This window comes from Carcharodon carcharias, chromosome 6, assembly GCF_017639515.1.
Source record: "Carcharodon carcharias isolate sCarCar2 chromosome 6, sCarCar2.pri, whole genome shotgun sequence".
Taxonomy (NCBI): domain Eukaryota; kingdom Metazoa; phylum Chordata; class Chondrichthyes; order Lamniformes; family Lamnidae; genus Carcharodon; species Carcharodon carcharias.
The window spans coordinates 154,495,926-154,516,086 of record NC_054472.1 but is presented as its reverse complement, the minus strand read 5'-3'; the positions used below and the strand labels follow the sequence as shown (position 1 = coordinate 154,516,086).

Below are 20,161 nucleotides of genomic sequence, written 5' to 3'. Positions count from 1 at the left end.
GGATCTTGTTTATGGACTGAGTGGAGGTGTTCCACAAGGTGGTCACCCAATCCGCATTTGGTTTCCCCAGTATAGAGGAGACCACATTGTGAGCAGCGAATGTTGTGTGCTAAAATGAAAGAAGTACAAGTAGATTGCTGCTTCACCTGGAAGGAGTGTTTGGGGCCTTGGATGGTGAGGAGGGAGGAGGTAAAAGAGTAGACATTACACCTGCAATTGCAAGGGGACGCGCCGTGGGAAGGGGATGAGGTGCTGAGGGTGATAGAAGAATGAACAAGGGTATTTGGAGGGAACAATCCCTCGGAATGCTGATGGGGAGGGGAGGGAAAGATGGGTATGGTGGTGGCATCATGCTGGAGGTGTTGGAACTGATGGAGGATGAATGTGGAGGCTAGTGGGGTGGGAAGTAAGGATAATGGGAACCCTATTGTAGTTCTGGGAGGGAGAGGAAGATGTGAGGGCAGTAGTGTGGGAAATGGGTCAGACGTGGTTGAGCGTCCTATCAACCACAGTCGGGGAGGGAGGGATTCCTCAGTTGAGAAAAAGGAAGATATCGCAGAAGCACTGTTGTGGAAAGTTGCATCATCAGAACAGATACGATGAGACGGAGAAACTGGGAGAATGAAATGGAGTCTTTAAAGGAAGTGAGCTGTGAGGAGGTGTAGTCAAGGTAGCTACGGGAGTCGGTGGCTTATAATGAAAATTAGTTGATAGCCTATCCCCAGAAATGGAGGCAGAGAAGTCAAGAAAGGGAAGGGAGGTCAAAGATGGACTATGTGAAGGTGAGAGAAGGGTGGAAATTGGATGCACAATTGATGAAGTTTTCCAGTTTTGGGTGATTGCAGGAAACGGCACCGATACAGTCATCACTGTACCAGAAAGACAGTTAGGGGCGGGGGCCTGATTTAAACTGTAACAAGGACTGTGCCACATACCCCTAAAAAAGCCAGGTACAACTAGGACTCATGCGGGTACCCTTAGCAACATCTTCTCTTTGGAGGAATTGATACAAAGGAAAAATTGTTCAATGATAGAACAAGTTCAGCTAGGCAAAGCAGGACAGTGGTCAATGGGGACTGGGTGGGCCTCTGTTCAAGGAAGAAGCTGAGAGCCCTCAGACTGTCCTGGTGGGGGATGGGCGTTTTAATATCCACTTGGGTGAAATGACAGAGGACCTGTTGAACTGTACCCAGGCAAGGACTCAAAACATGCTCAGGAGGGGGAGAAAAATGGCAGCTACAGAGGAGTAAAAACAACATTCTTGTGGAAATTTTTCGTTCCTTTAAAGCTTGGCCAGTGAATGAAGTAACTAAGGTTGTACATAGTAAAATCATTTGACCTTATACTCTCACATCAGTACATCTGAAAATGTTTCATATTCAATAAAGCACTTTTTGAAGCTCAGTCACTTTAATTAAGTTGGAATATATGGCCTTTCTGGGGCAGAAACCTTCCACAAACAGTAATGTGATAACTCACCAGCCTATCTTCTTTTAGTGGTGCTAGCTCATTGTTTAATTTGTATGGGTACAATAGGTATATAGGATGCCTCCCTTGCTATTTTTCAACATTCTATTGCATTACTGTCAGATGAAACATAAAACTGAAGCCCTGCATATCTACCCTCTCAGGTGAACATAAAAGCTCTCATGGTTGAATCTGAAAAATAACAGGGGCGATCTCTCCTATGTCTTGGCCAATATTTCTCCCTCAGCAAACTCCTATAAAGTAGATGACATGATTACTTGTTTATTGTTGTTTATGGGAACCTGTTGTATGCAAATTGGCTGCCACACTGCCTAAATGACATCAGGAGCTACATTTCAAAAGTATCTCATTGGCTGTAAAGTGCTTTGGGATGTCCCAAAGTTATAAAGATGCTATTGACTGCAATTGATCAAACGTAAAACAATAGGTGCGATTCCCCACCATGAACATCTGATCTCGATCATGTCATGGTGGAGGGAGGTATCAAGTGGATAATTGATGTATTAGTTCAGAGAGGGAGTGAAAGTCAAGTGGTGGTTTTAAGATGTGTGACTTTCTCAAAGACACACTTGAGAAGCTAAAGGGCAACATCAGCAGGTGCCTGCAAACAGGTCATGACTTTGCTGTCATATTTGAAGGTTCAGCATTTAGTTCATAAACAGGGGAAAATGTTACCAATTATAAATTGGGGGAAATAGTCTGAATTGAGGCCTACATCTTAATACCCTAATACAAAAACAGCAAAGTGCTGCCTCAGGGAGATCGGCTCAAGATTCAAAATTTCATCAAAGGCAGAAAAAAATATTCCTGACCTGTCCCCTCATGTGACACTGTCACATGAGCTGGGACATGTCAATTTCTTTTATTTAAACATTTCATACAAATTTTAATCCCATCATGAAACTTCATCCCACCCATGGATGAGGTTTCATGTGTTTTCTGAAGGCCGCCTGGGCTCTTTGCCTGCCCACTAGCCTTAAGGTTGTACAGGCAAGTCCATTAATTATTTAAATTACTTTTCTAATGGCCTTAGTAAGCCTTTGACAGTTTGGCGAGTGAGCAGCCAATTCGGCTGCATGCCCGCTGAACTGAAAATCTAAATGTCGCGGGGTGACATCAGGATGCACGCTCAACGTCATCGTGCGTCATTTTACACGTCGGCGAGCGGGCCCCGTCCCCCCCTGCTTGCCGACCAGAAGATGCAGCCCAATGAAAGACGGCTAAAGGAAATTGAGAGAATGATACAGTAATAAAGTAATGGAACAAGTTAGAGGACAAGACTGACAATAAGGTATTGGGGATGAAAATGGTCTTTGCCAGTCGAGTAAAAGCACCTACCTGGAAAAACTCAGCAGGTCTGGCAGCATCGGCGGAGAAGAAAAACGTTGACGTTTTGAGTCCTCATGACCCTTCAACAGAACTGAGTAATATTAGGAGAGAGGTGAAATAAAAGGTGGTTTAAGGTGGGGGGTGTGGGGGGAGAGAAGTGGGGGGGCGATGGTTGTAGGGACAAACAAATAGTGATAGGAGCAGATAATCAAAAGATGGCACAGACAAAAGAACAAAGAGGTGTTGAAGGTGGTGATATTATCTAAACGAATGTGCTAATTAAGAATGGATGGCAGGACACACAAGGTACAGCTCTAGTGGGGGTGGGGTGGAAAGACTAACAGGGCATAAAAGGTATAGATTTAAAAATAATGGAAATAGGTGGGAAAAGAAAAATCTATATAAATTATTGGAAAAAAAACAAAAGGAGGGGAAAGAAACGGAAAGGGGATAGGGATGGAGGAGGGAGTTCAAGATCTAAAGTTGTTGAATTTAATATTCAGTCCAGAAGGCTGTAAAGTGCCTAGTCGGAAGATGAGGTGCTGTTCCTCCAGTTTGCATTGGGCTTTACTGGAACAATGCAGCAAGCCAAGGACAGACATGTGAGCAAGAGAGCAGGGTGGAGTGTTAAAATGGCAAGCGACAGGGAGGTTTGGGTCTTTCTTGCGGACAGACCACAGGTGTTCTTCAAAGCAGTCACCCAGTTTGCATTTGGTCTCTTCAATGTAGAGGAGACTGCATTGGGAGCAACAAATGCAATAGACTAAGTTGGGGGAAATGCAAGTGAAATGCTGCTTCACTTGAAAGGAGTGTTTGGGCCCTTGGACGGTGAGGAGAGAGGAAGTGAAGGGGCAGGTGTTGCATCTTTTGCATTTGCATGAGGAGGTGCCATATGTGGGGGTTGAGGTTTAGAGGGTGACGGAGGAGTGGACCAGGGTGTCCCAGAAGGAACGGTCCCTACGGAATGCCGCCGGGGGGGGGGAGGGTGAAGGGAAGATGTGTTTGGTGGTGGCATCATGCTGGAGTTGGCGGAAATGGCAGAGGATGATCCTTTGAATGCGGAGGCTGGTGGGGTGATACGTGAGGACAAGGGGGACCCTATCATGTTTCTGGGAGGGAGAAGAAGGCGTGAGGGCAGATGCACGGGAGATGGGCTGGACATGTCTGTGACATCTTTTGATTATTTGCTCCTATCACTGCTTGCTTGTCCCTACAACCACACCACCCCCACCACTTCTCTCCCCCCAACACCCCCCCGCACCTTAAACCAGCTAATATTTCACACCTCTCCTAATATCACTCAGTTCTGTTGAAGGGTCATGAGGACTCGAAACGTTAACTTTTTTCTTCTCCGCCGATGCTGCCAGACCTGCTGAGTTTTTCCAGGTAATTCTGTTTTTGTTTTGGATTTCCAGCATCCGCAGTTTTTTGTTTTTATCCCTGAGTAAAAGCACCTATAGTGAATCAGTATAGAATATGGATTGAGTATGGATACCAAAAAAACATGGTAGTTAGAAGGAACACATTAGAAGAAACAAGACTGAAGATTTAAGATTGAAGTGGATGGTGTCACACTGGAATAATTAGCTAAGTTTGTCTCTTTAGGACAAAAAATAACAGAAGATGATAGATGCGAAGCCAGAGTCAGAAGAAGGATAGAAATAACCAGAAATAATTTTGTGAAGATGTAGAATGTGTTAACAAGAAAACTCCAGGTTGTAACAAGGAAAAAACTCAAATAACGCTACATTCTATCCCCTCAGAAACCTCGGCAATAGTAAAGATCTGTGGAAGGAAATAGAGGCCTTTTAAATGGGGATGCTGAGAAATATGCATAAAATTCCATGTACAGACCATAAGTCAAATGAAGAGGTGCTTGAAATTACAAGAGCAAAACTATCACAAAAGTGACATCCAGAAAAGGAAATGCTCAGCAGATCTCCTGGTAGGAGTAGCTACAAGCAGCAGCAGTGAATCATTGGCCAGCTTTAAATGATGTTTGATTTCGTAAAATATAGCACGGTGTAAATTTCTATTGATTCATGATAAGCCTTTCTTATGCTACTGGCAAAGGCCAATTTCATCCCTATTAATGTCAAGAGGGGTGGGGATGAGAATGAAAGGGAGAAGAATATATAGCAAGAAAGAAGGCAAGAAAGAAAACAGAAAGGATGACAGAGGTATGGAAGAGCAAACAATGGGGAGAAAATGAAGGGACAAGGAGGGAGAGTCATGGTTGGTCAATGATGGAAGTGAAAGAAGAAAGCGGGTTATGGAGGCAGGAAAGAAAGGATTGAGAGAGAAATTAAGAAGGGAAGGGGAAGAGAGGGAATGAACAAACACACTTGGAAGGAATTCTAACTGAAACATTGCTTACATTGTAGAAATCGACTTTTTTCAGTTTTAGTCCCTGGCAGCTCTTGTCCTTTATCATCAACACACCAGCATCTCCGCAGCTCCAAGTTATCTAGTTTCACATTGAAATCAGAGTATGAACCAGGATAGTGCATTATGGTACCAAACAACAGCTTCCAAAACACATAGGGGTTCAGCAAGATATTGGTGCCCGGTTCAGATGTGACAATTGCTGCAAAATCATCAGCAGAGATAGAATCGAATGTTGGATGTCTAGAGAACACAGAAAAGACATGCTGATGCTCCTTGTCATAGAGTTCCTTGACAAACATCTCAAAACTCTTGGAAGCTTGAGATGACCTGCGATATCCAAGGACCTCTTTTAAGATTGCAGTGAATGGCAGCTCCTGGCCTCCATGATTCTGAGAAATCCACTGTTGATAAAATTCAATGGCCTGTTGTGGCGGGCCATCACACTGAACTTGGCGCCAGTCTCCATTGTCCTTGCACTGAGCTATGTAGACTGCAGGCCCCGAGAATGAGTTTGGTTCTGACAGCAGCATTTCAATTGCCTTTATAAACTTCTCAGCTGCAGACAATTGGCAAACACTGGGACCTGGAAAGAGAAAAGGATATTTGAATATATAGGAACATAGGAAATAGGAGAAGGAATAGGCCATTTGGCCCCTCAAACCTGCCCTACTATTCAACTAGATCATGGCTGATCTTCTACCTCAACGCCATCTGCCTGCACTATCCCCATAACCCTTGATATCTTTAATAACTAGAAATCTATCGATCTGCCTTATGTCTTCTTATCCAGTCATAGGGGAGAATTTTTCACTCAGCATGCGGACGTGTGCCTGACCCACTCGAACATGAAATAGTACGTGTTGATGTTGGGCAAGCGTCCTGATGTCATCGCACACTAGTGCGATATTTCGGTCGGCGGGTGCATGCGAGAGTCAAGAGCACACCCGCCAACAATCAATAGGCCTATTAAGGCCATTAACATAGTAATCAACGGTGATTTTTCATTGCCCATCCAACATCACGATTGGCAGGTGGGCGAATCGGCCAGGCGGCCTTTGCGTTTTTGAGGAAACCTCGTCCAAGGGCAGAATGAGGTTTCCAATATTAATTTTAAAAAAGTTTAAATTTTTTTGACGGAATTTACATCAGCCATATGTTCAGGTGACTGATCCTGATGCGTGAACATTTTTTTCTGGCATTTGAACATCTTTACTTATGGTTTTTGAATTCTTCAGCTCCCTGAGGCAGCTCTCTGTCTTCAGGGAGCTTTCTGTGATACTCCCCCGTGCCTAGTAGTCTTCAGTGCTCGTCCTCCTCCCGCCCCCACCCCAGCAGCACTGAGCATTCCAGTGCACCTTTCACATTGGTTGGCCATTAATTGGCCAGCCAGCATGAAATTGCTGTGGGGGGGTGCTGAACATTGGCGACGGCCCATTTCCCGGCTGCTCCCAGGCCTGTTGACTTCACCCTCATGCTGAACTCAAAATCCTGCTCAAAATGCCCAGTAGAAGAATGCCTGGGTTTGACTTAACTAAGTAACTGGAACAGTTTCTGTATAATTCAATCTCAGAGTGTGGGCTTCACGGACAAGGCAGGTATTTATTGAACTTTTAGTTTTCCTTAGCTGAGAATCTTGCTAAGATACTTTGGAGGGCAATTAAGCATCAACTACATTGAAATAAGACTGGACAAATAAAGAGGTCAGTCCAAGTAAGGTAAGCAAGCATAAAAAGAGAATTTATGTAGCACCTTTCATAACCTTGGGATGTCTCATAGTCAATGAAGTGCTTTTTGAAGTGTAGTTTCAGTCGTAATGTAGGAAATGTGGCAGCAAATTTGTGCAGAGGAAGGCGCCACAAACAGCAGAGAAAATGAACAAGAAATCCGTTTTTAATGATATTGGTAGAAGGATAAATATTGGCCATGACACCTCTGTTCTTTTTCAAATAGCACCACAGGATCTTTTATGACCACCTGAGGGTGCAGATGGGGGCTTCAGTTTAATGGTCATACAAAAGATGACACCTCAGTGAGTGCAGCACTCCACCCGCATTTGAGTGTCAGCTTAGATTATGTACTCTGTTCTCAGGAGTGAGGCTTATACCTACAACCCAGTTCACCAACTGTGCCAAGGCTAACACATTGGAAAATTTATTTTCATAAATACGTTACTGAATCAATTGAGTTTTTACAAGAATTTAATAGCTCCATGGTCACTTTTATGGATACAATTTTTTTACATCTGTATGGTGGTACAGAACTTGAGAACTGCTGATAAAAAGAGACATGCTGGCAAATCTTTTCCATCTTGCACTCATCAGGAGATTTACGAGAATACCAAATCTCAAATGAAACAACAATTTATACTGCATGAAAAGTCAATATTAATTAGTTGGCAAGTAGCCTCTGATTGGTAAAGCTGTTGCCATGGAGAATGCACCAGGGAACAGTTAACTGCCAAGCTTTTGTTTGAATTCAAACCAAGCAGGGTGACAAGGTATTGCCATGTGGAATGGACCAGAGATGGCTGTCCCCCAAGCTTTTGTTTCGCTGAAAAAGGCACAATGTATGGCCATGTTCTTTCTGTTTGCAAAGGACAGGGCCCTGTATGTGAATATATGTAGCTTCTAGCACACATAAGTGAACCCAATTAATAATCTTAAATTGGTTGTTAGTGTAATTCTTAGCACAATCAGGATTGTTAGTAAGTGTTCCCAATCGCGGAATCACACCTTATGTTGGGTGCTATATTCTGAGCTTTGCAAGCATGGGTTAGTTGGATATGTTCAGTACTTTGCCTGGAACAGAGCGTATCCTTTCAGGCTATTTGCTACGACACTTAACTGTAGACACTCCATTATCTGTTTGGAGTATTCCTGAAAAAAGACATTTTGTCAAAGCTTTTCTTCTTGCACTCATCAAGAAAATCACAAGAATACCCATCTCAGGGGAAGCAACAACTTAATATATGAGAAGAGAGTGCTGATTGGATGGCAAGTGTACTCTGATTGGTAGAAGTGTTGCCATGGAGAATGCAACAGTTAATGATGACTGACAGTTAATTGCCAAGCATTGTTTGAAATTTAAACCAGGCAGCTTGACTCTGATTGGTTAAGGCATTTGCCCTGAGGAAAGAACCAGCAAATGGTTATAACTTATTTTGTTTAGCTGAAACAGGCGCATTGTGCGTACATGTTCTTTCCATCTGCAAAGAACAGGGATGGAGCACACTTGGGGGAGGTGGATCGCTCCCTGCCTGGTGCTGCAGTGGAGATAGTGGAAGGGAACTGGCAGCATCTCTGCCCTGTCCCAGCAACACCGACCAACAGGTTACTGAGGAGTGGGGAGAAAGCCGGATCCATGGTACCGGGTGTCAGCAGCGCCAGTTCATCCCTTCTTGGGCAGTGACCAAGAGGGAGCCGCTCCTCTGCCATGGCCTAAAGCCGCTGCCCCACATCTACTGAGCTGCAGCTGATGATCCTAGCGAAGAGGGCAGGCAGGAGTCTGTGCCTGGAACCCTCTGGCTCCAGCTCAGAAAGTGGCACTGAATCACCAGGCAATTAAACTAAATAAGGCAAAATCCTGTTTCCCCCAATAATCTGTTAAACTCTTTTCATTTGTTTTTCAAAATTCTTACTTTAAAATTTGCCCAATTTCACTGAGAAATCCTTCAGTGAGTCTCAAGCAAACTGCATGGGGTAGTTAGGTGACTAGTCTCTCTTGTCAATGGCTCCATTCCTGTGGAAAACTCTGGCCAGCCAGAGTTGGCAACCCTGCTCTGTTGTAGAAACTGTCTGATTTTCATTGATTTCAGATTACCACCAAGGTCGTGAAAGTGAAAATTACATCAACACCAGACTGAAGGCGCTAAAAACCTCCCCCAAGTGAGAACTACTCAGCAATTCAAAGGCCCATGTCGTGATAACATGCAGGAACTGACTGCTCAAGGTGAGTGTGAACTATTATTGGAAAACTACATTGTTACACTTGAATATATAAAATATATCCATCTCCTGTGCACCTTGAAACAAAGAGGTTTGAAGTTTGACGGTCGGAGATACCAACTCTGGTACTTCTTAAAACCAGCCGGACTGTTTCAGCTAAGCTATCGTCCTCTGTACCAAACAGGTTGATGATTTCATTCAACGTTGTAAGGACATTCCGAAGCTCAAATAATTTAAATATAAAATAATCATTACTCCTCTCATATTATGGTTAATTATGTTACAGTTTACATGAATGATGTAATCAAAAACACAATTTCTTATTTTACAGATGACTCAAAACTGGGGATGGGTGTGAGATAACCAACAGTGAGAAGGAATGCAACAAATTATAAGTAGATATGAATAAATTTCCAGAATGGCATATCATTGGCAAATGAATTTCAACATGGATAAGTGTAAGGTATTACACTTTGGCAAGAAAATTAAGGAGATTACATACTATTTAGAAAATAGGAATCTAAATTATGTACAGGAACAGAGTGTTCAGGAAATACACAAATCACCAGAAGTAGTGACACAGATCACAAGGCCATAAAAAAATTAAGCTTTAGGGTTTATTTCTATAGGGATAGAATTGAAAAGTAAAGTTGTGCTAAACCTGTATCAAACCTTGGTTAGACCTGGTGTACTCTGTACACTTCTCGTCACTATATTATTAAAAAGATCTAGAGGCATTAGTGCTGGCACAAACAAAGAGATTTACAAAGATGGTACTAGATACCCAGGGGATGAACAGAATGAGTCTCTTCTCCTGAAAAGACAAGGCTAAGAGCTGACGCAGCAGAGGTGGTTAAAATTTTTAAAGGCTTTGATAAGTAGACACTTAGGGAAGAGCAAAATTAGAGGCCATCAATATAATATAGTTACCAAAAAATGAAATAGAGAATTCAAAAGAAACATCTTAACCCAAAGAGTGGTGAGAATGTGGACTCTGTCTCAAAGGGAGTGGTTGAAGTGGATAGCATAGATATTTTTAAGGAAGTCTGAACAAGTATATGAGGGAGAAGGGACTTAAGGATTATGCTGATAGTTAGATGAGGATCGATGGGAGGAGGCTTGAGCGAACATTAACTCCAGCATGGGCTCGGTGGGCTTAAAGGATATACAGCAAAAGAAAAGGCCAATGTAATCCTACGTAAAAAAAAAATTCAACATATAAAGTGCAATGAAGGAAGTCAGGACTTACACTGCATGTTTCCTCCAGCTGATTTCCGTATTTCAGGTACATGCTTGCCCTGCAGATCCACACAGATGCAGTTCATTCCATCACATTGCATGGACTGAAAACCACCATCATCTCCACATGAAGGAACAAACATGTCAGATCCTGCTGATTGGCGTCTTTTCAAGTCTATTGAACTTGTACGTTCTTGCTCACACTTGGTGGGACATTGTGGCCTTTGACCCTGGATTCTTGAGTTTGGAACCTCCACTCCTTGACCATCCACACACCAGCAGTCTGTGCCTTGACACTGGACTTCTTCATACCATCCATCTCCAGTGCACCTTGCAACAAAGAGGTTTGATGTCTGACGGTCACAGATACCAACTCTGGTACTTCTTAAAACCAGCCGGACTGTTTCAGCTAAGCTATCATCCTCTGTACCAAACAGGCTGATGATTTCATGCAATGTTGTAATGACATTCCGATGCTCAAACAGAGACATTATAAGCTTTACAATATTCTGGTTCTCCTGTAAATTTACTGGTCGCCCAATGTTGTCCTCAATTGTCTGGTTCAAGTTGAAATTGTCCTTGGAAAATTCTGATGTTTCTTTGGAGAAGTAGGAGTCTCCAATGGGGGAAAACAATTTGGCAAGTTCTACAAAGTTCCTTCCACTGTACATTCCTGTTAAGCCAATCTGCTGGAAGAACTGGCTAAAATTAAAGGTCCCCCCATTCCCCAGACTCCCAGTGAAATTGAATTGGCCCAGGTTTTTCAGAAATTTGCCTCCAAACAAATTTTCAACAAAGAATTTGGGACGTGCAGAAAACTGAAGAGCAGTCAGTGCTAAGTCCTTGGATAACAACGTCCCTTGCACAAACTCGCTGAGAATCACATCTAAGTCAGCCCGGCCAATGTTCAGGGCCACAACATCAGGGATGGAAAGCAGCAATCCAGATTTTACAAACAGCTGCTTCAGGTCTGGGCTGCAGTGGCCGAGAGTTTCACCAATCCTTTCCAATGTTGGGCTCACAGGTGTAGGTACAGCAAAGACATTGTTTTGACTGAAGTGACCAATAGGTCCATAGAAAAGTCGTGACAGAATGCGTTTTCTCTCTGATTTACAGTCACTTGCACCATTCCCTGGAATTAAAGAGTTAAATCATAGGAAGATTAGCAATAGGAGGAAGCTATTCAACCTCTTGGACTTGCTCCACCATTCAATTAAAATGAGGCTGATCTGCACCTCAACTTCATTTACCCATTTTTGCTGTTTTTCCTCTTAGGCTTAAATAACAGACATCTATCTATCTGAGACTTAAGTGTCCCAATAGACCTGCTATTTTGAGGGGTTAGAGTTCCAAAGTTCTACTTGTGTGAATAAGTGGTCTTGTTACTGAAAAGCCTAGCTCTAATTAATTTATGAACAAGAAGAAAATGGGGGCTGGAGTTGACTACATAGTACCTCGAGCCTGCTCCACCATTCAACATGACCATGGCTGAACCTCTGCCTCAACTCCACTTTCCTCCCCATATTCCTTAATTTCCTGAGAAAACAAAAATCTGTCGAACTCAGTGATAAATATATTCAACGATGGAGCATCCACAACCCTTTAAGATTTCCAAAGATTCAAAACCCATTGAATGAAGAAATTTCTCCTCATCTCAATCCTAAATGATTGACCCCTTATCTTGTTCTAGTTTCCTTAGCCAGGAAGCAACCCCTGTGTCTGCCCTGTTAAGCCCCTTCAGAATATTATATGGTTTAATGAAATCGCCTCTCATTTTTCTGGATTCCAGAGAGAATATGGCCTCTCATCCCAGGAACCAAACCAGTGAACCTTCACTGTTCCACCCCAAAGCAAGTATATCCTTCCTTAGGTATGGAGATCAAAACTGCACACAGTATCCCAGGTATGGTCTCAATTGTAGCAAGAATTCCTTATTCTTATACTCCAATCCCTTGCAATAAATGCCAAGACGCCATTTGATTTCCCAATTGCTCACTTTGCTTACATGATAACTTTCTCTGTTTCTTGCACAAGTGCACCCAAGCTTATCCGAACATTAATATTTAAAAGATTTAATACATGCTTTTAAAATTTTTCTGCTTTTCTATTCTTATGACCAAAGTGAACAACTCCATCTGCCACCTTGTTGCCCAGTAACTTAACCTGTCTATATCACTTTACAGCCTTTTATATCCTCCTCATAACTTACATTCCAACCTAGCTTTGGACCATCAGCAAACTTAGCTACATGACTCTCTGTCTTTTCATCTAAGTCATTAATATAGTAAATAGTGAGGCCCCAGCACTCCACTAGTTACAGCCTACCAAGTTGAACAAGCCTCATTTATTCCCACCTTTGCTTCTTGTCCATTAACCAATCCTCTATCCATATTAATATATTACTCCCAACTCCAGGGCACCTTACCAAATGCCTTTTGGAGATCTAAGTAATATTACATCTACTGACTCACCTTGATTAACCTACCAGTTACATTCTCAAAAACTCATAGTAAATTTGTCAGATAGGATTTCCCTATCATAAAACCACATCGACTTTTAATCATACTATGCTTTTCTAAATGTATTGTTAAGATTTCCTTAATAATAGACTCCAGCACTTACCCAAATACTGATGTCAGGCTAACTGACCAATAGTTCCTTATTTTCACTCTCTCTCCTTTCTTGAATAACAAAGTTCCAATCCACTGTGACTGTTCTAGAATCTAGCCACTTTTGGAAAATCTTAACCAGTGTATCCACTATCTCTGCAGCTATTGTTTTTAAGAACTCTAGGGACACAATTTTTAGTTTGTTGTGCGGACCCAACCCAGCATAAAATGACACACGATGACATTGGACGAGCGTCCCAACATCATCGCACACTTGCGCGATATTTCGGTCAGCGGGCACGATGCTGACTCGGCAGCCTTTTAAGACCATTAAAAGGTAATTAAAAGAAACATGACTTGAAACATGCTTAAAACATGAGGAGACATGTTTTATAACATTTTTAATGTCTTTATTTTTTATTTTGAAAAATATTCATCTCCCTCAAGGAGATTTTCAAGGGCACACCTGCGCGCATGTGTGAAGTTTGCGCTTGGCTTCCTCCCCCCCTCCCCACACAGGCAGTGCTGAGTGCCGCAGCACACGTTTTACGCTGGGCGGGCCTTACTTGGCCTGCCAGCATGAATTCATGGTCCAGCCCCGATTGCGGGCAGTGGTCGACTTCCCGACCACCCCTGCCCACCCCCACAGAGCCCGTCCGACAAGGGCAAAATCCTGCCTTAGGATGTAGGCTATCAGGCCCGAGAGGTTTGTTGGCTTTTAGTCCCTTAAGTTTTTCCTTCTCTGCTGATATTAAAGTTTCTCATCCTTGTTAGACTCTTGGCCACCCTATTTCTGCTATGAAATTTATACCATTTCCTCATTCCCCATGATAATTTCTCCTGTCTCTACCTCTAATGAACGATTTTTTTCTTATAGTTATTCTCCTTTTTATATACCTGTAAAAACACTTACAATTTAAGATTATGTTCCATTAGTCTTGTTTCCCCCACCAATGGAAAATAATTTATCCATATCTAAATTAGAAATATCTGAACAACTTCTATAAATTTGGGCTGCTGTTGCTCTGCAACTCACATTAAATCATCCAGCAGTAATATTGTAAAACGGTTCATTATATTCAAGCCAATGCTGACAGAATGAAAACCATTTCCTTTGGGGTTAGCATTATTTGACAATTGAGCAGAAATGAAGCAATGACCATGTTTTTACAAGATCTCAAGATAGAAATAAATGAGAGAACATTATTTGGCCTAACTCATTCATCCCAAAAAAGAGTCTGTTGTCCCCATCCACCAGCACCCCCCCACCCCCCCCTCAACATCTGCTTAAAAATTAAGTAACTACGCAGTTTTTGCCTTCATTAACTTGCCTAGAAATCCATACCAAGAGTTGATCACTCTTTGAGGTAAATATTATGAAGCCCCAGACTCTCAGAAGGACCTTGCTTACACTCAGCCCATAGAAAAAAATCAAAGGCCACTTCCCATATTTTTCCAATATTCAACGGTTGGCACGGGGTCTTGCAAAATTTGCACAAAGAATCATGCATTTAAACCTAAAGGTCAGAAATGTGACTTCCAATATTTTTTATACTTAAGCTGCTTTGTTTGACTGTCACAGTTTATTCTGAAGTTGTGTTCTGAAGCCTGGATTTTTTTAAAAATTGCTCATAGGGAATTTTTTTTTAAGAGTGAACCATATTGCTGTGGGTCTGAAGTCACATGTAGGCCAGACCAGGTAAGGACAGCAGATTTATTGCTGCTGTGTTGAAGTGGCCAGCACACAAATATATCTTAGTTTCATGGTAGAAGTAAAAGATAACATCTTTTTGATACATGTGTTTCCAAATTATGAGGGTTTGTATAGAGTATATAAGGAAAAACCGTTTCCAACTGGCTGTCACATCAGTAACCAGAAGATACAGTCCCAGCATATTCGGTAAAAGTATGGGTCTGGATGTTGGGGGACGGGAAGATGAGTAGAACCTTTTAATTCTGAAAATTGCTTTGATCCGAAATCCATTATCTGAAAGTATCACAGTATCTTTACAGTGCAGAAGGAGACCATTCGGCCCATTGAGTTTGCACTTGCTCTCTGAAAACATATTCCACCTCATCCACCTTATCCTTTTAATCTTGCACATTCTCTTTTCAGGTAGCTATCCACTTCCCTTTTGAATACCTCAATCAAACCTGCCTCCACCATCCTTTCAGGAAGTTTGTTCCAGACTCCAACCATCTTCTAGGTGAAAAAAGTTTTCCTCACATCACATTTCCTCCTTTTGCCAAACATATTGAATGTGCGCACTCTAATTCTTGATGTTTTCCTTAGTGAGATTACCCGCCCACTACCGCATTTCGGGCAAACCTGGGATGATTCCACCCAAGTTTCCAAGTCAGGATGGTGAGTGGCTTAAACTGGAACCTCCAGGTGGTGGTGTTCTTATCCATCCACTCTCCCTGTCCCTCTAAGTGGCAGCAGTCATGGGCCTGGGGAATGGTGAGTTCCTGCAGTGCATCCTGCAGATGGTACACACCGCTGCCACTGTGCATCGGTGGTGGAGGGAATGCATGTCTGTGATTGGGGTGCCAATCAAGCGGGCCCCCCTGTCCAGGATGGCGCAAACCTCCCGAGCGCCGCTGGAGCAGCACCCATCCAGGTGAGGGGAGAGCATTCCATCACACTCCTGACTTGTGCCTTCTAGATGGTGGACAGGTCACAGGGAGCCAGGAGGCAAACCACTCACCACAGGATTCTCAGCCTCCAGCCTGCTCCTGTAGCCACAGTATTTGGCTAGTCCAGTTCAACCCCCGGTCAATGGCAACCCCCAAGACATCAATACTGGGGGATCCAGTGATGTCAATGCCATTGAATATTAAGGATCAATGGCCAAACTCTCACCTGTCGGAGATGACCACTGCTCATCACCCATGCGGTGCAAATGCCACCTGCCCCCGTCAGCATAAGGTCTTGTTGCATTTGGACATGGACTGCTTCAGTAGCTGAGAAGTCGCGAATGGTGCTGAACATTGTCCAATCATCAGCAACCATCCCTACTTCTGACCTTATGATGGAAGGGAGGTCATTGATGGAGCAGCTGAAGATGGTTGGGCCTAGAACACTACCCTGAGGAACTCCTGCAGTGATGCCCTGCAACTGAGATGATTGATCTCCAACAACCACAACCATCTTCCTTTGTGTTAGGTATGACTCCAACCAGCAGAGAGTTTTCCCACAATCCCCATTGACTCCAGTTTTGCTAGGGCTCCCTGAAGCCACAATCAGTCAAATGTTGCCCTGATGTCAAGGGAAGTCATTCTCACCTCACCTCGGGAGTTCAGCTCTTTTGTCCATGTTTGAACCAAGGCTCTAATGAGGCCAGGAGCTGAGTGGCCTGTCGTAGAAGAAGATTTAATAGATATGGAGAAATTATTTTCAAAAGGGAACTGAATACATATTTGAAAAGGAAACATTTGTTTGTATGCAGAGAGAGCTGGCGCACTGAGTTTTTCAGTGAATGGAAGTCCCGCCCTCGAGAGCTGCCAGCCGATCTGATTGGCCAGCAGCTCTTGTAGTAGGAGTAGTGCCAGAAGAGAGAAGTGGACACTGCTGGGACTGCAAGGAGAGCCCACAATGAACTTCATGTATGCTGGACAAGGTGACTCTGGAATTTCTTGGCCAGGGAGGGATTGGATAGTGGGAGGAGGGTAGGCAGTGGGATTTGGAGGTCAGGCAAGGAGGCACAAAAGGTGGATACAGTCTAAGGCAGAGTTGCCCCTGATGCACACAGGGCACCCGCCCCCCCCACCCCCCTCCCCCCCCCCACCTCACAAAGTTTGTACCACCCTTCCTTCCCACCCTTCCACCGAGTTTGGCTGAAAAAATGGCCTTCCCACTCTTGCCCTTCTTCCACTGCCCAGTGAAATATGGCAGTGGAGGCGGGTCGAGGCTCTTAAATGGTCAGTTAAGGCCTTCAGTAAGCCGAATGATGGGAGACCTATTGGGCAACTTATCCATCCCCCGTAATGAGGATCAGATTGGGGGTGGGCAAGAAGGCAGTGGGCTATCCACCCGACCTATTTTACATGCTACCCCTGCTGAAAACATGCCCAACAGTGGTTGTGGGGGTGGGGGGGTGGGGGGGGGGGTGGTGGGTGGTGGGTGGTGGGGGGGGGTCTGTAAAATTCCCCTCATGGAGTGGGGGGTTAATTGGATAACTGTTTCAAAGAGCCTACACAGGCTGGATGGGCTGAATGGTTTCCTTCTTTGTAGTATGGTTCTATGATTCAGGGGTTACTTAGTCAACATGTTCAAAATGAAAAAGACCTTCAGAAGGCTAGGTATAGAAAAACTATTTCCTCTGAAAGTGGAATCCAGATCAAGAGGGTACAATCTTTCAATTACGGCTTTAGAGACTTCCAGACTCAAAGGAATATAAGAAAAGTTTATGTAAACTGTCTTCATGGGTTAACCCTTGAAACCCTGGTATCAGTCTGGTAAATCTGCAACTGTACACCTTTCAAGGCCAATATATCCTTCTTGTTGTGCAGTGTCCAAAATGAACACAGTACTACAGATGAGACCTGACCAAGGCTTTGTATAACTTCCCCTTGATTTCCAGCCCCCTTGAGATAAATACAATAGTATTTTTAATTACTTTGTGTGGCTGTGCATCAACTTTTAGTGATTTTTCTATCTGGACATCCCCTTTTTCACATAATTTAGAATGTATTCTAATGTGTCTTTCTTGAATCCAAAGTAGATGATCACACAGTTCCCCACACTGAGTTTCTTTTGCCACAGGCTTGTCCATTCACTTAATCTGCAACTTCTTGTCCCATCTACATAACTTATTGTGCCTCCTAACTTAGTGCCCTCTGCAAACTTGGCCAAGGAACAACACTTAACACATTCTGTCAATCAGAAAATGAATCCCTTATCTGACTCCCTGGGCTAGATTTTCGCTACTGAAGTGGGTAGCTCAAAACAAGATTTGTGAAAGGGCATTTTTTTTCTTAGCAGTTCACACATGCCATTGTTACTAGTTGGTTCATTGTTCTGCACAGGGTGTATACCGGGTGAATGGGCATGAAAGGGTCATGAATGGGCATGAAGGGTATGAGGGGCAATTGGGAGCATGAGTTGGCATGGGGGATAGAAGGAGCCATGCGGTTGGATGGGGAGCATGAGTTGGTATGGAGGTATCTAGGTAAGACCTTCAAGTTGGGAATGCAGAGTGCGGGCTCACTACCGGCACCCTTACCCCATGCCAGTGAAAATTGGGGATGCCAGGAATGGTTGCAGGAGTCCTGGAATTGAGTCCTGCCCGACATTTTTAAATGACTCCAGAGTAGTTCTGATCCCATGAAAATACATGCATCTGTCTCTTCCCTCCCAACTAATTATCAACCTATGTCACAAGGTTACCTCCAATTCTACACTTCTTAATTTCTATTAATAATCATTTGTGCAGAACTTATCATATGCCTTCTGGAAACCGATATGGATGACATCCATAGGCACTCCAAAACTGAATTCAAATTGTCAAACTGCCATTCCAACTCACAGGGTTATTTGAACTCGCTGTTTACTAGTCCAATCATAGAACCACTACATTACCATACTTCTGTCAATCCAGCTTTTTCTAAAGCAGCCTAAACCACTTTCCTGACAACCCATTCCAACTATTGGTCACCCTCTATGTGAAGAAATATTTCCTGTTATTTGTCTAGTATTTAGCACAAACTTGATTATATTGGATTGTATGTGATTTGTTTGGATTGGATAATTACCTTGACTTGGGTAAGTTGTTGGAGAGCTGCCATTGCAATTGGAACCAAAAATTGTATTATATATAGAAAGGAAGAGTAATTACTATTTTTCTTTTGATAACCTACAGCCAGTACTAATTTAGTAGGTGCAACATAGCCCAGCCTGGTTAATAACTTGAAGATCCTAATCTGATCTTTCACCTGACTTGCTAGTTCAGAACCTGGATTTATTCATTTGTGTTGTTCATGCATTATGACAAAGTAAATACCATAAGATCTGGCTTTATCAGAATATAAGTACAAATCACTTGTGCAATAATAATAATTTAAAGTAGTATTACAAACGGCCCTTAGTGGCTAGAGGGCAAATAGAGTACATGGGGTAGTAGTTGCAACTTCATTCCATGTGTGCTCTGTCCAAAGGCAAGTCTTTGACTCATTGTCTGCTAATGCTTCATACTGAACTAAGATAAAAGCAAAATACGTAGATGCTAGAAATTTGAAAAAAAAACAAAAAATGCTGGAAAAACTCAGCAGGTCTGACAGCATCTGTGGAGAAAAAGACAGAGTTAATATTTTGAGACCATATGACGCTCTGAAGAAAGGTCATACAGATTCGAAACGTTAACTCTGTCTTTCTCTCCACAGATGCTGTCAGATCTGCTGAGTTTTTCCAGCATTTTTCATTTTTCCTTCATACTGAACTGTTCCGTTAGCAGTTTTTGTCAGAGGTGGTTTGTCATTGTCTTCCATTCACAGGGGCAGAGCCAGAATAGAATCTAACCCAGAATAGAATCTACCTCAGACAGAATAGAATCTAACCCATGCTGTTGAAGTTATTCTGAACCACACACTAGCGATCCAGCCAGCTGAGCTAACCAGTCCCCTGGAGAGCAATGTAGGACTCGAAATGAGGCAGCTATGAGAAGATGCCACTGACGTAAATAAGTGGAAAGAAAATGTAGTTCCAAAGCACTACTGTAAGACAAACCATGAAACTAAGATACAGAGCATGTGCACAAACTGGCAAATGGCAACATTAGGAATGATATCAGGGAGTTCTCCTTCACACAGAAGTGATCAAAACGAGAATGAACTCCCACCCAGATTAATGGAGGCAAAAAACACTGGAATCATTTAAGAAACAGTTAAATGATGTAATGGCAATCTTGGCGATTATTGTCTTGCTGGATAAGCCAGAATAGGCTCAATCATCTTTCTCAACAGTATCTCCACCGAGATTGGGAGCAAGTTTCTAAGTCAGTTCCTGGTCTGTTCTCAGTTAAGTGATTTTAGCTTCTCAGATGCTGTGCCTCAGCATGTCTTTGTGAACGTTAGTGATGATGAGATCAGAATGGGTTGTAATGCTTCCCATTGTTGAATATTCTGCTGACAGTCGGTGCTTATGAATGGCCACATGAGTAAAGTGTT

General features: G+C 43.0%; 1 protein-coding gene across 1 annotated transcript in view; it reads right to left on the bottom strand.

The window, feature by feature from the left end:
• The window catches only part of tg (thyroglobulin), a 463,025-nt gene that overhangs the window by 413,404 nt on the left and 29,460 nt on the right, over positions 1 to 20,161 (bottom strand). Inside the window, exons 9-10 of the mRNA XM_041189302.1 lie at positions 10,399 to 11,520; positions 5,195 to 5,788 (exon numbers count right to left, since the gene is read on the bottom strand). Coding sequence (XP_041045236.1) covers positions 5,195 to 5,788; positions 10,399 to 11,520 — 1,716 coding nt within the window. The remainder of the gene's footprint in view (positions 1 to 5,194; positions 5,789 to 10,398; positions 11,521 to 20,161) is intronic.